This window comes from Rhamphochromis longiceps, linkage group LG14 (assembly GCF_057381845.1).
Source record: "Rhamphochromis longiceps isolate RC_006_pf linkage group LG14, R_longiceps_female_GT1.1, whole genome shotgun sequence".
Taxonomy (NCBI): Eukaryota; Metazoa; Chordata; class Actinopteri; order Cichliformes; family Cichlidae; genus Rhamphochromis; species Rhamphochromis longiceps.
Genome location: NC_140570.1, coordinates 35,877,195 through 35,895,249, shown reverse-complemented (window position 1 = coordinate 35,895,249; position 18,055 = coordinate 35,877,195). Strand labels below are relative to the sequence as shown.

Sequence of the window (18,055 nt, the reverse complement as noted above, 5' to 3'; positions counted from 1 at the left end):
AACACAGAGGTGGTTTTGTCAAAACTGATGAAATAATAAATGAAGCAAAGTACTGTATGTACAAATTCTTTAGTTATTTCTTTATGTACTGTATTCCATGTATGTTTGCATGTTTAGGTAAATCACTGCATCACCACTGTGCTACTATTGTTTCTAACCGATAAAGCTTTTGTATTTATTTATTTATATTTTAAGTCACATTATTAATACTTATTTGGCAACAAAGGGAGTACTATTCAGTATATTTCTGTTGACTAACAACAGACTTCTGGCAGGCATGTGTCATGATGATGAAAGACTGTGTGGTTGCAGAATGGAGAACTATTACTACTCCCAGCTTACAGTTGTGGCCAGACGTTTTCAGACACTGATGATGCACAAGAATTTCAAGGAGATTTTGGCCTCTTAATGATTTCTTTGAATTGTTCTTTTTCAGGGTGGAATGATTGCATAGCATACATCTTTACTGACTTATACTCCCCTATTAATTTTAGTTAAATTTAGTTAAATTGCACCTCAACCACATGCTTTTGGTAGCCATCAACAAGCTTCTGGGATAATTCTTTCTGGATATTTGAATTTAAATGGGTCCATTTCCTAGCATAGGCCTGACTTTTAAGCAAAGTACACAAATTTCCATTAAGGTTGAGATCTGACATTCCAGTAGTTTACTGTTCATTGCAGGCCTGAGTCTTGGCAGTTACTTTCTTGTTCCTGAGCAACCTAACAAATTTCTTTCATCTGAGGGTAAGAGTTTGAGTGACACATCTGAATAACTTGTATTCACGTAAAATTATTTGAACCAAAGATTTTCAGATCTGCAGTTATTTAGAAATAGCCCCAAGAGACCCTCCCAGCTTGTGCAAACCTATGTTTCTCCTTCTTAAATCTTCAGTCAGTTCTTTGGACTCTTTGTTCTGAGCACTGGTCAATCTAATTAGTGCTGATAAACAAATCATTTTAATGCTGTTGTAGCCAATCACTGACCCGATGTGACCTCTGTATATTAGTGGATAGCCTTTAATGACACAGAGTTCACTTATTAGCCAAGCCCCTATTCTCAAGAAGATGTGAAGACTTTTTAGAAGATATCCCTAACTGTTAGGCATTTTCTAGTCCTTTGACCAAAGTATTTGCAGGACAGACAGTACCAAAGAAAAAAAGACATAACAGCTGTGAGTGAATATTTTTTGAATGGGAAAATATCTGGGCATTACTACACCTTGATTTGTATTTTTTTATTTTCTGGTCATTTAGATTATCAAGAGTTTAATTTGCCCATCACACTTTATTTCAGTATTACCTAGCCATCATTAAGGAAACTGGCTTAAAATGAGGTAATATAACTGGATAAAGTCATCCAAGAATCTCTAGATAGGTCTCAAATGACATAAAGAGGACTCATTAGATGCCTGTTTCTTTTTCTTTTTTTGGCCAGTAGGTATTTTCTGTGCTATAAGGGATTGTGTGACTGGCCACCAAAAAACAAGGCTGGCATTGTTCCTCTTTTTTTCTTCATGGGTCTCATTCAGGGAATGATTCAGCGTTTTTCATCATTCTGTCACATGTCACAGAAATATGCACACATGGACTAAAATACTGTGTATCCAGTTTAAAAAAACAAACAAACTCCAAAACACTTAAAAGTATCTTTACTCGATTCAGTTTATGCATCTCAGTAAATAAATGTAAATGTTTAATTGGTGTAAAAATAGATAAAACTGTTTTTCAGAAAAAAATCTACAGCATTTTACTATAAACTAACACTCCCTGGGTTCATGTACATTTCAGCATTGGACTATTCTATTAACAATGATATGTATTTTTGTGGTTGTCTCATATTATAAGACATCCTTTTGTATCAGATTTTAAAGAAAACTTTGATGTCTCCAGAAACCCAAGTTCAGTTTGGAGGTAGAAATGATGCCACCTTAAGCTGACTCCACCTTCAGTCATCTAAACTGAATAAAGAAGGTAGAATCTCTTTCTCCCTCTCTCTTCCTCTCTCACTAAAAGCCTTGCACAGGCCTTTGAGCCACAGAGATCCAATGTCACCTTCATCTCAAGAGGGTTGAGCTCACCGACACAGAAGCCCTCCCATCTCACAGCGTACTGAAACAGAATTTTGTTCAGCTCCTTCCTCATCCCCTGCTCCAACTATGTATTCTACCGGTTTGGAGATCCTCGGGATCATTCTGGCTGTGGCTGGCTGGCTGGGAGTAATGGTGACCTGTGGCCTGCCTATGTGGAGAGTGGCTGCCTACATCGGCCAGAACATTGTCATCTCTCAGGTTATCTGGGAAGGCTTGTGGATGAACTGTTCTGTACAGAGCACAGGACAGATGCACTGCAAGGTACATGACTCCATGCTGGGGCTTCCAGTTGACCTGCAAGCAGCTCGTGCCTTGGTCATCATCTCTCTGGTTCTTTGCATTGTGGGCATCATTTTGTCAGTGGCTGGTGCCAAGTGCACCAACTGTAGCCGGGATGTGAGCAGTAAACCTCGCCTCATGGTGGCTGCTGGGGTGACATTTGTGGTGGCTGGACTGCTGCTTCTGCTGGCTGTGTCCTGGACAGCTCACGCCATTGTCCTGGGCTTCTATGACCCCATGCTGGAGGAGACAGGGAAGAGGGAGTTTGGTAATGCTCTGTACTTTGGTTGGGCTGCTTCCTGCCTGCTGATTCTAGGGGGAGCCCTGCTCTGCTGCTCCTGCCCTCGCAGATCAACCACGGCACCAAGTGGTGGTGGTTCTGCACCTTCCCGCATTGACTACTCAGCTGTAAAAACCATATCAGTCAATGGATACACCAGAAGAGACTATGTATGACTGTGTGACATGAGGAAATGATGAACTGCATTTATAAATTTGTGGTTAGTAGATGCATGTTTGGTGCTAGCTTCAAATGTTTAAATGACTGATCCGTGTTTCATGTTTTAGTCGTGAACATTTTTTTTAAAATGATGTGCATTTTTTTGTTTCTTTTGCAAGTATGAACACATTTTTTTCCTCAAAAAGCTGAAATCAAGATGTTTCTAACCTTTAGAAATCTTCACACAATGTACTTGGAAGTAAATTCTGACAAGAGGAAGTTTCACAACTTCAGTTGCAAAGTAAAACTTTTTTTTCAGTAACTGGTTTGTTATCAACTTTTCTTTATAGTGCACTTTGTGCTGTGCTTTTTATTCCAAAAGGTTTGTTGGTGTGCAGAGGCAGGGACATATACCGGCTATAGAGTTCAGCCATGTTTGACCAAGAAGTGCAGTTCAGGGGCATTCCAGCTTTGGATATTTTATTTCAATGTAGATGGAAGAAACTAACAATAGATGGCTTGTTTCAGAAGAGCACCTTGTGCTCCCTTTCTTTTGTAGCCTGCCCTCCATTTGCAAAGTGAAATTGAGTCGGAGATAACAGTCTCCATCTGCAGGGGATGTAACCTCTGCCAAGTCACAACTGAGCCACAAAGACTCTATTGATCAGCTAGTTTGCAACTAATTGCTGTGCACTTCTGCTTGGCATTGGATTCACAGACTCAAAATATAGTTTGAATGTTTAAAAGGGTATGTCAATTCTTTTTTTCTTTTTTTAAAAAAAGCAAACACTATATAAAAAAATTTACTATGAAAGAAATTATGCTTAAATAGTACACTTTAACAATATAGACAGAAAAATAGTCGACTTGCTTCATTTAAGGTCAACCAACCCATGTGATTTAATCCGTTCGACAAACAAGAAGAGCTAAAAATCCACAAGAAACACAAATTAGAAAACATTTCATCTCTTCTTAACTTAGGCATTAGATACGAAGTTACATATATTTATTAGTATACAGTAAAGTATATTTACGAGCTTCTAAATATACTAGAAATTCCTTTTCAGTGGCCACAGAGCTGCTTACAAAATGTGTCATTCAGCACAACAGTGCAATCGGGTGCTAGTCAGAAGTGATGGAAAACATATTAGTACAAGCCAGCTCCCATTTCAAAGAAACTGCAGATGCAAGAGAGAAACAATGATGTTGTTGTTGGTTAAACCATCATTTCCCAGCAGAGGTTGACTCAGGATAAAATGTTAAGGCTTTTTATATTTTTACTGTTCTTATTCTGATGGGCCAAGGCTTGCTCAACAACTTCAAGAAAATATAAATTTCTTGAATAATGTTTGATTTAAGCCCAAGCATTCAAGTGTCTGAAGGCCATGCGTTTGACTGCTGTGGTCCTATGATCATGTCAATAATGTTCATGTTAGTAAAATGGTTTACAAAGTGAAAATGATGCCGTGCAGTTTGTGTTAGTGTGATGAGGAAGCTCTGCTAAATCTTGGAGGCCAGAGTGTAAGTTTTTCTCCACAGCACACTGAAATAAAAGTTGAAATAAATGATGCAATGATTTTCTGAAAAAGGACACTGATAATCCCTTCCACCCACCCACAGGACACCTAAACAGACTATTTATGCATTTTCCAACACACTGGCCTATTATATAGTGTTTTCTTCTATTACGAGCACGTGTGTGTACTGAGAGAAATACAGATGTTCCTAAAAGAGTTTCACGAAAGTAATATATTCAGTGCACACTGTATTATGTTAGAGGGGTTTTGTGTTGCATTGCAGTTCCACAAGTAGTGTTAGTCAAGAACTTCCCAGAAGGACAGATTAGTCATTTGAACAGATGCAGTGAAGCTGTTTTCAGCAGTACATATCAGCACATTACACACCCTATTATGATGACATAATATCTAATAATTTAAGCTTTCTAAATTGAGGCTGCTTGAGTAACTCAGTGTGTGCTTTACACTAAGAGAAAATTAACTCGTTCAACATTCTTATCAATCACCTGTCTTAAAAAGACATTTTTTAAAATGATATTTCTATAAAAAGCAGAGAAAGAAACCTAGGCCTTGTCTTTTTTGTGGCCAGATGAAAGCGCTTTTTCCAAAACATTTATATCTCTAAACTTTTAAAGATTAAACATTTTTAGGTGGAATTGTGAAAGCTTTCCATAGAATTTGGGATGATGTTTTTTTTTAATCAAATTTATCAGAGGTATGCAGAGGCTTTCACATATATACAAATACAACTTTCACATAATCAGAGAACTCCCACTGGTTTCCAGAGAACTCCCCCCCCCCATTTGCTTTTCACCACTTCCATCATGTTCGGGGTTCAGTGACTACTGTTTATCCAAATAAGGTGTAATAAAGTACTAATGGCATTCACAAACCCATTTGTGCAACTTGCATAAGCATTTTTAACAAATTTTCTTTCTGATTCATTTGCCACACACTACTACAATGATACTATTGCTGAAGTTGTCCTCTACTTTCAAGCATTCATCCTTCAACCTTTAACTTTTCTGTTATTCTTTAACTACTGTAGACTTGAGAGAAAAAGCCACTGTTTACTCTCCCCTCACCCAAACAGGTGGGAGAGCTGCTAAGGCCGTGAAAGTTGAATCATTAAGCTGAGTCGGCTGTTTCTGGCAGTACAAATGAGGTGGGGCAGTTAACTATTTGAACTCCTCCAATCAATATCCATGTGACTCCACCTATTTAAAACCATCTGTTCTCGTATCAGCAATAATCTCAATAAATCACTCAGATCTCTTCAAACTACTCTGAGGACATCTGACACTTGACACTTGACAGTGGACACTTCGTATTTACACACAGTGCAGACATGCCTTCAATGGGATTAGAGATTCTTGGAGTGGCCCTGGCTTTCCTTGGATGGATCTTTGCCATTGCGTCTTGCGTTTTGCCCATGTGGAAAGTAACAGCTTTTATTCAAAGTAATATCATCACTACTGAGACGAGCTGGGAGGGCATCTGGATGGAGTGCCGAATCCAGAGCACAGGTTACATGGGGTGTAAAATTCATTACTCCATGTTGGATCTAAGTCCTGAGCTTCAGGCCGCGCGTGCCCTTACTATCCTCTCCATTCTTTTGGGAATTGTGGGGCTTTTTGCAGCCTTTGTGGGAGCAAAGTGTACCAACTGTGTGGATGAAAAGGCAACCAAGGCTCAAGTGATGATTGTTGCTGGTGTGAACTTTATCCTGGCATCTCTGAGCCAGATGATACCCGTGTCATGGTTTGCCCACAATATCATGATGGACTTCCACAATTCAACGGGATCGGGGGAGAAGAAAGACTTCGGTGCAGCTTTGTACCTGGGCTGGGCAGCAGCTGCTTTTCTTCTCATAGGAGGGGCCATCCTCTTGTGCAGCCGGCCCCAGAAGCCTCAGAAAAAGCATGGGCCTCCATCAACGGTATACGCTCAACCTAAGTCCGTCGTCCCCAGTGACTATGACAGGAAAGACTACGTCTGAAAAAAACATCTGCTCTTTTATCATATCTTTGCCATCATGGTTGAGGAGAAGAGCCATTTCTTAGAAATTGGTATCGCTCTGCTTTCATGTTCAGAAGGAAATTCCATATTCTGTCTTGGTATATTGTCATGTCCTACATTTTAAGTGCAGACATGTTGCTGTTGGAGATTAACAACTTTAAAGTTCTATTATTTGCAGTCCAAATTTAGAGAGTTTATTCATTTATATGCCTGAAGTTTAAATTGTGTTGATTACGCATTTTTAAATACACATAAATGCTTTGATTAGAATAAGGTGTCATTGTGTTCTGTCTGTATCTATCTATATGCTTTTTTACATCTGTTTCTCTGGAATGTTTTCTTGGTTTACATGTTTTTAATGCCCTTTTTAAACAAACCTCTTGTGATGATTTTGACTGTTGACAATGAGCCCTCACTGTTGAAAATGACGGATTGCTAAGGCTTCAAGATAATCTATTTATCTGTCTATAAAGGATCCTGCAGTTAATGTAAAAAATAATCAATGCGTGACTATGACTGTTTTAAGTGATTGCAAAAATTTAAGTTAAAAAGTATAAAGGGCAGGAAAAAAAAAGAGTGTAAGCAACAAATACATGAAATTAAATGTCAATCAAAATAATCGATGTCAGTGGGTTTTGTTTTTTTTAAGAAATCCGAGGTGTACGATGATCTTTGGATGAATGTTACTGTGAGATAGGGTATGCAGTGTAAAATAAAATAAATAAAAAATAAGTGAATGTGAATAAGCGAACACCCAAAAGAAGCTTTTTCTTCCTTTTTACTTTTTTGAGAGTGAGCTATCTGGTATATCAACATTTGAGAAAAACCATGCAAAATACACACATTAATAATATTTCATAGCATCAACGAAGTAATGTATGTTTTGACTTTTTCAAAATCTAGTTGCTTCCATCATTGGCTGAGAAGCAGTGCTCTATTACACAGCAGTTATATAAACTAATGGTAATGATATAAAATTAACCAAGTCTCTGTTTGATGGTAGACTGGTCAATTATACTCTACTGTTCATACTAAAATGAGAATGTACTAATTTAGAACAAAAATGGTCAAGCTTGATATTGTAGGGGTGTAAAGAAGAACAATGTCATTAATTTTGCACACTCAGATTCATTAGACAACTCAGAGTCTCTGTCACAGCACTTATTCATCTCCCTGTCTCCCATATGTCTGCAGGCTCTGTGATAACAAGAACCGCTACCTTGTCTTACACACATACAACTATCTGAACTCTCACTCCAAACAATGAACCCATTTTACTCCTGGGTTACAGAGTGCTGGGGGATGGGGGCATTCTTAGGGAGACAGTCTTGGACGAAAAGAAATTCAAGGACATTCTACAGACAGATGGATTCATTAAGACTCATAAAGGTTAACAGGACTGCCAGGTGAAAGCCAGCCTCATAAGTCTACTCTTTGTATGTGTAAGGATTTAACTTCAACCGAGGTAGTCTGTGCTCTCGTAAAGCTGCAGAGAATCTTCACTCCCTCGCTTAGGAGAAGCAAGGGCTTTTGCAGTGATTATCAGGAGAGTAACAGTTTGTTTTGGAAGTAGTGAGACCAGAATTCTTCATTTATCAGGCATTTCAAAAAAAGCAACATGATATCACAGAGGGAAGGCTGGGCTGAAGGTTTATCAGCTTTAAGAGCAGCTGCAAAGTGAAAGGAAAGATTTCACTGGTTTCACAAAATTTCATTACATAAACGTTTTCTGAGAAGGTAAAATTCCATTTATATTCTTTTTTTAATAAGTTTGCTTGACAACAAAGATCTTTTTTTCTTCCCATACTTTTGTACATTAAACTTAAAACACTTTTAGCTGTAAAAGACCTCTTTGTGGTCAGGCCCATTGTGAAGTTGGCCATGTAAGCCGATAGCAGAAAGACTTGAGTGTCCAGGTAATCCCTCCCCTTTTAGTGATGTCAGCTTCATCACAGACTCCTCCCCTGCACCTGACCAGCCTTATAAAATCAGCTCTAGTGAAGTCGAGGTGAAAGATCATCACACACCAATGCGAGGCCTGAAATTAACCATACCTGGCTCTCTTCTCGGCTCTTCTCCTGTATTAGATTTCTTTTCTGGGATCTTACCTCAGGTGTGACATTCAGCAGAAAAAGGAAAAAGGACCCTCAACATGTCTATAGGGCTGGAGTTGATTGGCATTTCCCTCTGCATTATAGGATGGCTTATTGCCATTGTGTCTTGTGCCCTCCCGATGTGGAGGGTGACAGCCTTCATTGGCAGCAACATTGTGACAGCTCAGATCATTTGGGAGGGCCTGTGGATGACTTGCGTGGTCCAGAGCACTGGACAGATGCAGTGTAAGGTGTATGACTCTATGCTCGCCCTCTCCCAAGATCTTCAAGCTGCCCGAGCTCTCACAGTCATCTCCATCCTGTTAGCAATCCTGGCTTTGCTCATTGCTATTGCTGGGGCCAAGTGCACCAACTGCATTGAAGACGAGGCATCCAAGGCCAAAGTGATGATCATCTCTGGAGTCTTCTTCATTGTATCCGGTGTCATGCAGCTCATTCCTGTCTCCTGGTCTGCGAACACCATAATCAGGGATTTCTACAATCCGTTACTCACTGATGCCCAGCGGAGGGAGCTGGGGGCTGCAATGTATATTGGCTGGGGAGCCGCTGCACTCCTGATTCTGGGCGGTGGACTGCTCTGTTTCTCCTGTCCGCCTCGTGAGACACGATACAACCCTTCACGAATGGCTTATTCTGCCCCACGGTCTGTCGGTGGGCCAGGTTTAGAAAGGAAAGACTATGTATGATCCAAAAAGAAAAAGAAAAAAAAACAGTACTCAATCTTGAACTTGCTCACCCCATCAAAGTGAGATTGTCTTTAGACGAAGAGCTCATAAAAAATGAGAACTGTTCAATGAGGGATGCATTTGATTTTGCCTGTAATATTAAGTATTTTTGTGATGGACCTTTTGCTTTTCAAGAGACTGAAAAAGGATGAAAGAGACATGTCTGTGCATATCTTAGTACTCCATCTTTTTCAGATTAATATTGTTTATTTTTTGTTACTGTTACATTTTATATGGTACCAACTTCTTTACATGTTTACAAAGAAAGTTTTTTTCCCCACAAGCCACCACTGCCACATTCATACTAAAGCATCCCTCTGTAGAAAATTTAATGATTTGGTGTGTTGAATAGCACACAGAGGTAAATACTGTAGAAACAATATCAATAATGACCTGTACCAGCCAAGACAAATGTTAACATGCATTAAATGGAGTTTCTTTTACATTGTGGAAAGGGTGAAAGTCTGCTGAGAGACTGGAGGTTGCAGGACACACAGTGTCCACAGTGTGTACTGAGAATAAAAGAACATGGGTTCTGAGGCAACTTGTCACTGAGCTAATCATGCTGTATTACATGATGAATATGTATTTTTCAATGGCCTTTTTTTCTAAATAAAATGACTTTTTAAGATTTTACCCCTTTCTTTAAAAAAAATGTTTTCATCAAGAACATAAAAAATGCTTTTGTTAATCTTTTAACAGCATACAGACTCTTGCATGAGTCAGTAAACCAGTAACAAAAAAGGAAGGTGTGTGTTCATGAGAGTAACCCTGATATTCAATCCTGAGATATAAATTACCTCCAGCTGGCAGCTTTACCACATACGCTCTAAACAATTAGCCACAGGATCAGTTAACTGGCAGAGGTGAGAATGTGAGCACAAAACAGTGGAGTCATTCCAGGCAAGTTGCATTTCTTTTATTTCTTGTTGCTACACCTGTTTGCAGGTAGTACCCATTAACAACACACACCTTCACTATACGTCACGTAACAGGATGTAAAGAAATATCTTTGGTACAGCAGCTAAGACAAGTTAACTACAGCTAATAGCTTGAATAATTAAATAAAACAACGTCCTTCATGAAGTAAAATCAACTGAAATCCAAATAAATACTACAAAACAAAATAAAAATGCATGTATAACACTAAAACAAAGTAAAATATTTCAAATTTATGAAAGTAAAAACAAGATTTAAAAGTGTTCACCAATTGCAGTAAAACTTTAACTTCTCCTCAATCTTCTACTACCTAGTTTTTCATTTTGTCTCTTTATTTAATAAAAACATGCAGCAAAGGAGCACATAGTGATCTTAACTCAGAAGCTTAAAAAAACTCCTACCAACTAGAATTTCCATGCAATGACAGACATCCTTTTCAGTGTAGTTTCAAAACGCATGCAAACACATCTGAGGAAGGCAGGAATGTTAAAAATTTATGAATATCTCACAGTAAATATGGAAGAGGTCCCTTGGTGCTGTATCATGTTACTGACTGCTGTCTCTTAGTCCTATACATTCAACAATGGACAAGGAGCTGCTTGACATCTGGTCACGATCCCTGTAACCACAGGTTAGAGCTCATTTAAATTAAAAGTTCTTTTAAACTAATTGAGATTAACTTTTTGTATAACTGCATTATAATAGATGTGGGCATCCAAACACATCCCTCTCAAATGGCTAAAATATTAAAGTTTCAGACATTTACAAGAAATTTTCTTTAAACTTGAAAGTTTTAAATGAAATAAATATCAAATAAATAAAACAAATGAGCTCTTTTCTCAGACATGTGACAGAGGATCATCATCTAAAGTTGTTTACCACTGAGCACCATTTCCCGTGTGTTGTTCCAGTGACTGGTCTAGGAGCCTCGGGCATGTTTGGCTGCTGTTAATCGGTGATTTACACACAGGTGCACTTTAAACCATTCTAAGATCAGGTACCACACTTTAGCGATGGAAAGAAGTGAAATGAAATTAATCATTTTTATTTGAAGGAGAATTATTTTTGACGAGAAGTATAAAAGGAGTCAAGTATCAGCTTAAAATAATACTTATTACAAAATCAATTCTTTATTTGCTCTGCAAAATATAAAGTCCTACTAAGAGCCCTACTCCCAGCTGGTGAATTACAACACAGAAACTTTATAAAACTAGTGATTAACTCAAAAAACAAATTCAAAATAATACCATAAATAAACAGGGAAAAACCCAGGGAGTTGGAATTGAGAAGCAAACGGGGACCAACCAACCCCAGAGTTCCTGAGGGTCTAATAAAACTGTATCTAATCAAATACCTAAACCTGGATGAGTGGGGGGAAAGAAGAAAGGGCAGTCTGTGAGTGTTTCTGGTCATGCTCTGCTGGCTCTAGCCAAACTCTGGTCACATGACCGAAACTGGGGAATGTGAAGGACAGTGAGGTTGCCTGGCACCTGGAGGCAGAAAAGGAAAACAGCCCCCTTCCCTGATAATTACACAGACTCACTGTGTCCACTCACTGTGAACAGAAACTCACCAAGATTCCTACCAGTAACAGCAAGAAATGCAAATCCAAAGCACAACAGATCCACATATAAATGATAAAACAATGAGGATAACAAAGTTAGTGAACCAACAAAAGAAATTCTGTTAATCTTCAAGAAACATTTCCTACCTAAATTTAACACTTTTTTATCAGCTAAATTTATTATTAACAATATGGCCAGGATGAGAAAGTTGCCAAAATCTTACTTTGCAGAAACAAGAGCAGGAATGGAAAAAAGGAGAGCAAAGCCACTAAATGTTTCCAGTACTGGAAGTAAACTTTACAAGTTTTAAATCAAATGTACTGTGGCTCCACTGGGCATAGCAGAAAGAGGACATTATCAAAGGCAGATCACGTGTGTGTCTGCAAAAGTAAAAACAAACACAGGACCTGGTGTTAGCAATCACTGAAGTTTCCGTTTAATGGATCAATGCTCAGCACAAAAACCTTGGCTGCAGTATTCTCAGGAGCATCTAAGGCTACGTCCACACATACAAAACTACGTTTTTCGGGTTTTGTTCTTAAAAAAATCCAGTCTAAATGTGCAGTTTTGAAAAAATATTGCTAAATAACGCTAAAAACAAAATGTGTGCCGATCAGAAGTCTAGAAGTCTGGGAGGGAAAGACTGAACAGGGTTTTGTACCCTCACAAAACCTTAAGTACTTTTGAAAAGTTTTCCTGGAAAAGCAGTTAATTTTGTGTTACTTTTGTGTTACTTTTCAAGTGTCTTCAACATTTCAAATGTTAATGTTAATTAATGTTAATAACTAAAGACAGTATTTTGGTTGGTGTCGACTCACAACTTAGGCATGAACAAAATGCATACAGCATACATAAATTTAAAAAAAAGTAAAAAGTAAATTTATTCAAATTTTCTCCAGAACTGGAAACCCACATTGTATAACAGGGAAAATCCTGGAAGATAACATCATGCCATCAGTGAGCCAGCTGACTCTTGGGTTTTGACAGAACTGCCAACAGGAAAATGACCCCAAATAAGTCCCAAAGTTTCACACTTTGTTTAAGTTGAGGGAAATCCTATTGATATAATTTAACAAAGATATTTAAACCACTCTTGTGTAAGTTGAAGTAAAGCTAGCAGAATGCAGAATCGGGTTTGAATAACTTTGTGTCTGCACATTCATGTGGCACTTTTTTGATGCTATCAGATCTATCTAAAGTTCAAGAATAGTGTCATAATTGTCTTGCTGTGTTATGATTGCACTGTGTGGAGTTTAGAGTGTTTATTTTGGGACCTATAGCAGAATCCAGGATATCAAAATAAAACCATAAACCAAGCCTTAAATGCTGGTAAGTTCAAGGAGTAAAAAAAAAGTCCAAAAGTTACAAGAAGCAAATCCAATCCAAAATGACAGAAATCACTAGGAACATAGAGAACACAGAGCTAGAGCGCATACAGCTATGAGGACAACTCAACATTTAACAAAAAAAAACAGCGACAATATATACATTAGAGGTATTGATGGAAGTGGAAATAGGTGGGGAACTCAGCTGCAGACAATTAACATAACAAGACAGAGTTGACTCAACACAAGACAAAAGGGATCAAAATTACCAAGGTAAAACCTGTTTCCTCATTCAAACCACTGAATGAGGAAAAAAGCTTAACTTGACACAAAGGGACACTGAAAGACAAAGCACAACACAGAAATGAGACGGGAACCAAAATCAGACAAAGGGGAACTTAATACCTCCAGAAAGTCACAGTAGCTTTACAGAATACTTTTAAACACAACTGAATAAAAACAATATGTTGATTAAAAGTAAACTAAATACAGACCAATATTCCAAAAGAAACAAACCTCACACATAAATCATTATCAAACCAAAAAACATGCTGTACTAAAAATTCCAACCCCTGATCTATGACGTGTAATGTGATTACTGTATGTTGTAGCCTTTTTTTTCTCAAGATAATTTAACTTTGATGCCTCATAATAACAATCTGCCATTAGTGTGATTGTTTCACTGTCATATAACAAAGGCCTACAGCATGTAGATCCCACAGCAGGACCTACATATTTGCACTATAATGATAATAATAATATATGAAAGGTCTTGTGGAATGAAACTCATAAAAGCTGCTGGAAATAAGAAAACTCATGATCCACTCTGCAACAAATGGAGGAGGCCACCAAGGTGAGTGACAGGGAGAGCAATTTGTGGACATGAACCCTCTAGCACAGCATGAAAAGCCCACTATCACCAATGTGGGTTTTAAAATAGATATTGCGCTTGACAGTCAAGTGAGAGTAGTAGTGAAATCCAGCTTTTATCAGCTGAGGCAACTGGCCAAAATTAAACCTATCTTGTCAAAAGATGATTTCAGAACAGTAATCCATGCTTTTATTACAACTCCGCTGGATTACTGTAACTCCTTGGTATTAGCCCGTCATCCTTGTCGGGTCTTCAGCAGGTGCAAAATGCTGCCGCACAGCTTTTAACTGGTGCACAAAGCATATTACTCCCGTTTTACCCTCACTACCTGCCTATTCATTTTAGAGTTAATTTTAGTCCTTTTATTTGTTTTTAAAGCCTTAAATGGTCTCGCCTCACTCTACCTATTTGAGCTACTGAACCTGGAAACCCTTTCTTGGTCTCTTAGATCAGCTGACCAGTTGTTGTTGGATGTGCCGAAGACGCAAGACTTTTGAATCTGGGTTGAAGGCCCGCTTTTTCAGTTTGGCTTTGAAGCCAGTATAGAAATGTTCATTTTATTTGGATTTTATTGTTTTTCTGATGTTGGTGTTCTATATCATTTACGGTTGTTGTATTTTTATTTATACTATTTATATTAATATTTTTTCTTATTCTATTTTCAGCACATTGGTCTGCACTGGCTGTTTTTAAAGTGCTTTATAAAAATAGATTGCTTGGCTTTATTTGTTGAACACAGCTGAAAAAAGGAGGTTTAGGTCCATATAGCTGCACAGGATTTCTGAAGGGATTATAAGTAATACTGAGGTTTATCTTGACCAAGAAAGTTCCAACGAATTTGAGGGTGGATGGTTGTGCATAAAGGTACAGGGTACAATTCACTGGAATCTTGGCCTATTAGTTCATTGGTGAAGTTGATTTGAAATGGAGCAGATAAGAGAATTCCTCCCTTTTACATTCCAGGATAACCTCAGGCAGAGCAGAGATAAGCACTGCTCACTCCTCAGTTCTTTGGAAGAATAAAACAGGTTGAAGCCAGTTTGGCGTGGTAGTGGAATAACGACAGAGGAGAACAGTTGTAGTTGCAAAAAAAAGAATCTCAACCACAACAAGAATGGAGATGATTGGCTGAGAAAATGGGGAGTCTTTTTGATTCATAGACCAAGTAGCAAAGCACTTAAGAGTGATATCATGTCAGTAGACAGACTGCTACAAATCTGACACTCTCTGTGTGAGTCAGGAGATCGACTTAAGTTCTTCTCAGTTAGATTTGAGGATCCTGGTTTTACAGTTTAAAGCGGACTTTGACTCAACAGATTAATTCCTTATATATTGATATTTCACTTTATGGTTCGGGTTAGTTTTGATAATAACTGTCTATACCAAATTTTGAATTATAGTTCTATTTAGAATGTATAAATAGCCTAATACTAGGTAAACATGGCAAGAACATTCTGAAATTTGGGGGATTTGTTATAATAACCATATATAACCATTAGAGCTGATAACAAGGCCCTTACTGCTTTATCATAAAAAATCATAATATCTCTAATTATCAATAACAATTCATGCAATTGCAATTAACACTTAAAACGTGCTTGTTTTACAGTAGTCCTTTTAGTCAAATCAGTGGGAATCCTTGCATTTGTGGGACTTGTTTCCCACATCCTGCAGAATGGCAGTTTAGGTACCATTATAGCAGCAAGACCCCATCCCCCACACCTCTTTTGGTCTCTTTTTTTACTCTCAGTTATTTTTCAGGTAATTTAATCTCAGTTACCTCAGAGTAAATATTTTTAATTTTCTTGTTTTTTAGATTATTTAGTTACATTGCACGTGTTTGTACTTACAGGTGTAGCTCTACTCTCTGTGTCAAGGTTTTCTCAGTCAAGACACCGTCTAACATATTTATGACCTCTATTTCTTAGCTGCATGTGCACCACATGTGAGTAAATTTGTGGCCTCTTCACAAAGAAAGTGATACGGGCTACACTGACAGCTAAGTTAAGCGGATGTGCTGTGCTCTGTGCCCTCATGGTCCTAAATGCGCAAACTCCTTGTCACTTTTTGCTTCTATTGCTCGAGCAAATGTGCTTCATTGAAATTGTGCCCCAGAGCACAGCCTACTTGTTGTGAGCTGCACTTTGCTTAACGCAGTGGCAAGTCATCAGACATAATGGATTTGCTGTTGTAGTTTTGTATGTGAGGGGCCCTTTATGCTGTTGAGATTCCCCCCATGATCCTTCAAAGACCTGCAGGTGCCTTTCTCTCTGGGCATCTGGGGAAATGCAGTTTCCTCTCAAAACAGTATTTATACTCTATTTAAATTTGACCTGAATTGTATGGAAGGGTTACATTTTTGTTCTTCCTCGCTGTAAAATTACTGCAAAAATAAATCTGTCACATTTAAAAGTGTGTCCTGGACAAACACCTAGAGGGGAAAAAAATAGAATTCTGCCCTCTGGTGGTTGAAAATAAAATTAGCAAGATTTGTCTTTATTTAAGAAAAAAATCAAAGTTGGTACACTACTCTCACCACTGGTTTTATTCTGTGCAGTAATTATGAATAGACTGTGTAAGTCAGTCAAAAAATTTAGGCATGCACATAATAAACGTAATAAAGTAAGATACACAATTCTTATAGTTTAATGTAAAGATATACAAGGCTTAAAAATAGCAGCATATAGACCACTGTTAGCGCTTTTAAAATGTTTTATTTAGTCTGTTAAAATATACCAGAATTATAAGTCCCCCAGTAAGACCATACCTTTTCAAAGAAGGACCTAGTTGGATCGCATCCAAGAAAAATGCCGGTTGAACAGAAAATGTTGCGTAATTGTCACGGTTCTGGGTCAGTTTTGACCCAGTATTTTGAGTTTTCATGTTTTGGTTTGATTTTGTATTTTTGGTTATCTTCTTGATGATGATGCTGATGATGTTCTATGTTCCAGATTATTCTGGTTAGGTTTAGTTCTTCCCGTGTAAGGTCCGTGTTTCTTAGTCTGCGTCCTTGTGTATTGTTTCCTGTTTTATTTTGAAGGATTGTATCTTATGTCGGTGCGTCCAGCTTCGCTCCCCCTGTCTCGTTAGCCCTGATCTCTCCCAGCTGTGTCTCCCTCCTATCTTCCATTCCCTGATTACTTTCCTGTGTATATTAGCCCTGTGTTTGCCCTTGCTTAGCGTCGCACCCTCAGATTTATTCCTGTGTGTTCCAGTTTGCGGTTTCATGGTTTGGTTCGTTTTGTTTGGTGCCAGCAATAAAGCTGTGGTCTTCAGTTACATTTTCGTCTCAGAGTTCTGCATTTGGATCCACATCTCCACCTGCCCGCACACACAGCCCTGACAGTAATGTTTTCTATTAGAAAGGCTAAATGCAAACTATATATTATACAGTTTTCACCAGCAATGGGGAAACACCTGTGTGAAGTTATGAGACTTTGAGCTTTGTTTGCATAAGATTTTCAATAGTGAATGAACACTTCTTCATGTACAATGTACAGCACATAGTTGACATTGCACATATAATCCACCTTCACAACTGTAGACTTGAAGTCATTTCCTGAAAGCACTATCAGCTCACAGCACCCATTTATTTCATGTTGTTACAATGTTTCTGCGAGAAAATGCTATCACCGTTTAAATGTTTCTTACATAGTAAACATCAAAGTGATTTATTGTAAAATCAGTCATTTCATTTTTGCTGATCTTTATAACACCACAGGTATTTTGTACAACATCCATGTTTCCATGTTCAAACCTTATACTGGATTGTCTGTGGTGCAGTTAAAACCAGGTGGCCTGCAGTTTTTAATGCAGTTCAATTATCTATCTGAGAAAGGCCCCAGCAGAGCCGTGGACGGGCTCCGACTCCGCTGAACACAGCAGACAAGAATAAACAGTTCAAACTTAAGACAAACATGTCAGGTATACACAGTCTTCTAACTGAGTGGCCTCTTAAGACACAGCAGTCAAGACATACAATAAACTTATTGGATAATTGAAAATGTTTCAACAACTTTTTGCATTTTTCAGGAGCTGACATGACTGAATTTTGTGACAGGGGGTGCTGCAGCACTCCTACTTCCCACAGAGATGTGATTGATTAATTTTCAGTACATGCATTTATGACCGAATGCACAACCCTTGATAACCCAGGAAATTAAACACAT

The 18,055-nt window shown here is 38.2% G+C and overlaps 3 protein-coding genes across 3 annotated transcripts; all 3 read left to right on the top strand.

Moving 5' to 3' along the window:
• The first annotated feature begins 2,015 nt into the window (after positions 1-2,015).
• LOC146654572 (claudin-4) lies at positions 2,016-4,376 on the top strand. The gene has a single exon (XM_085380827.1). The coding sequence runs from the start codon at positions 2,160-2,162 to the stop codon at positions 2,826-2,828; it is 669 nt and encodes a 222-aa protein (XP_085236953.1). The 5' UTR covers positions 2,016-2,159; the 3' UTR covers positions 2,829-4,376.
• Positions 4,377-5,517: 1,141 nt separating this feature from the next.
• Positions 5,518-7,092, top strand: LOC146654571 (claudin-4-like). Its single transcript, XM_085380828.1, has one exon. It carries the CDS (start codon positions 5,677-5,679, stop codon positions 6,325-6,327), a length of 651 nt encoding a protein of 216 aa, XP_085236954.1. The 5' UTR covers positions 5,518-5,676; the 3' UTR covers positions 6,328-7,092.
• A 1,257-nt stretch (positions 7,093-8,349) lies between these two features.
• LOC146654570 (claudin-3-like) lies at positions 8,350-9,822 on the top strand. Its single transcript, XM_085380829.1, has one exon. The coding sequence runs from the start codon at positions 8,500-8,502 to the stop codon at positions 9,145-9,147; it is 648 nt and encodes a 215-aa protein (XP_085236955.1). The 5' UTR covers positions 8,350-8,499; the 3' UTR covers positions 9,148-9,822.
• Positions 9,823-18,055: the final 8,233 nt, after the last annotated feature.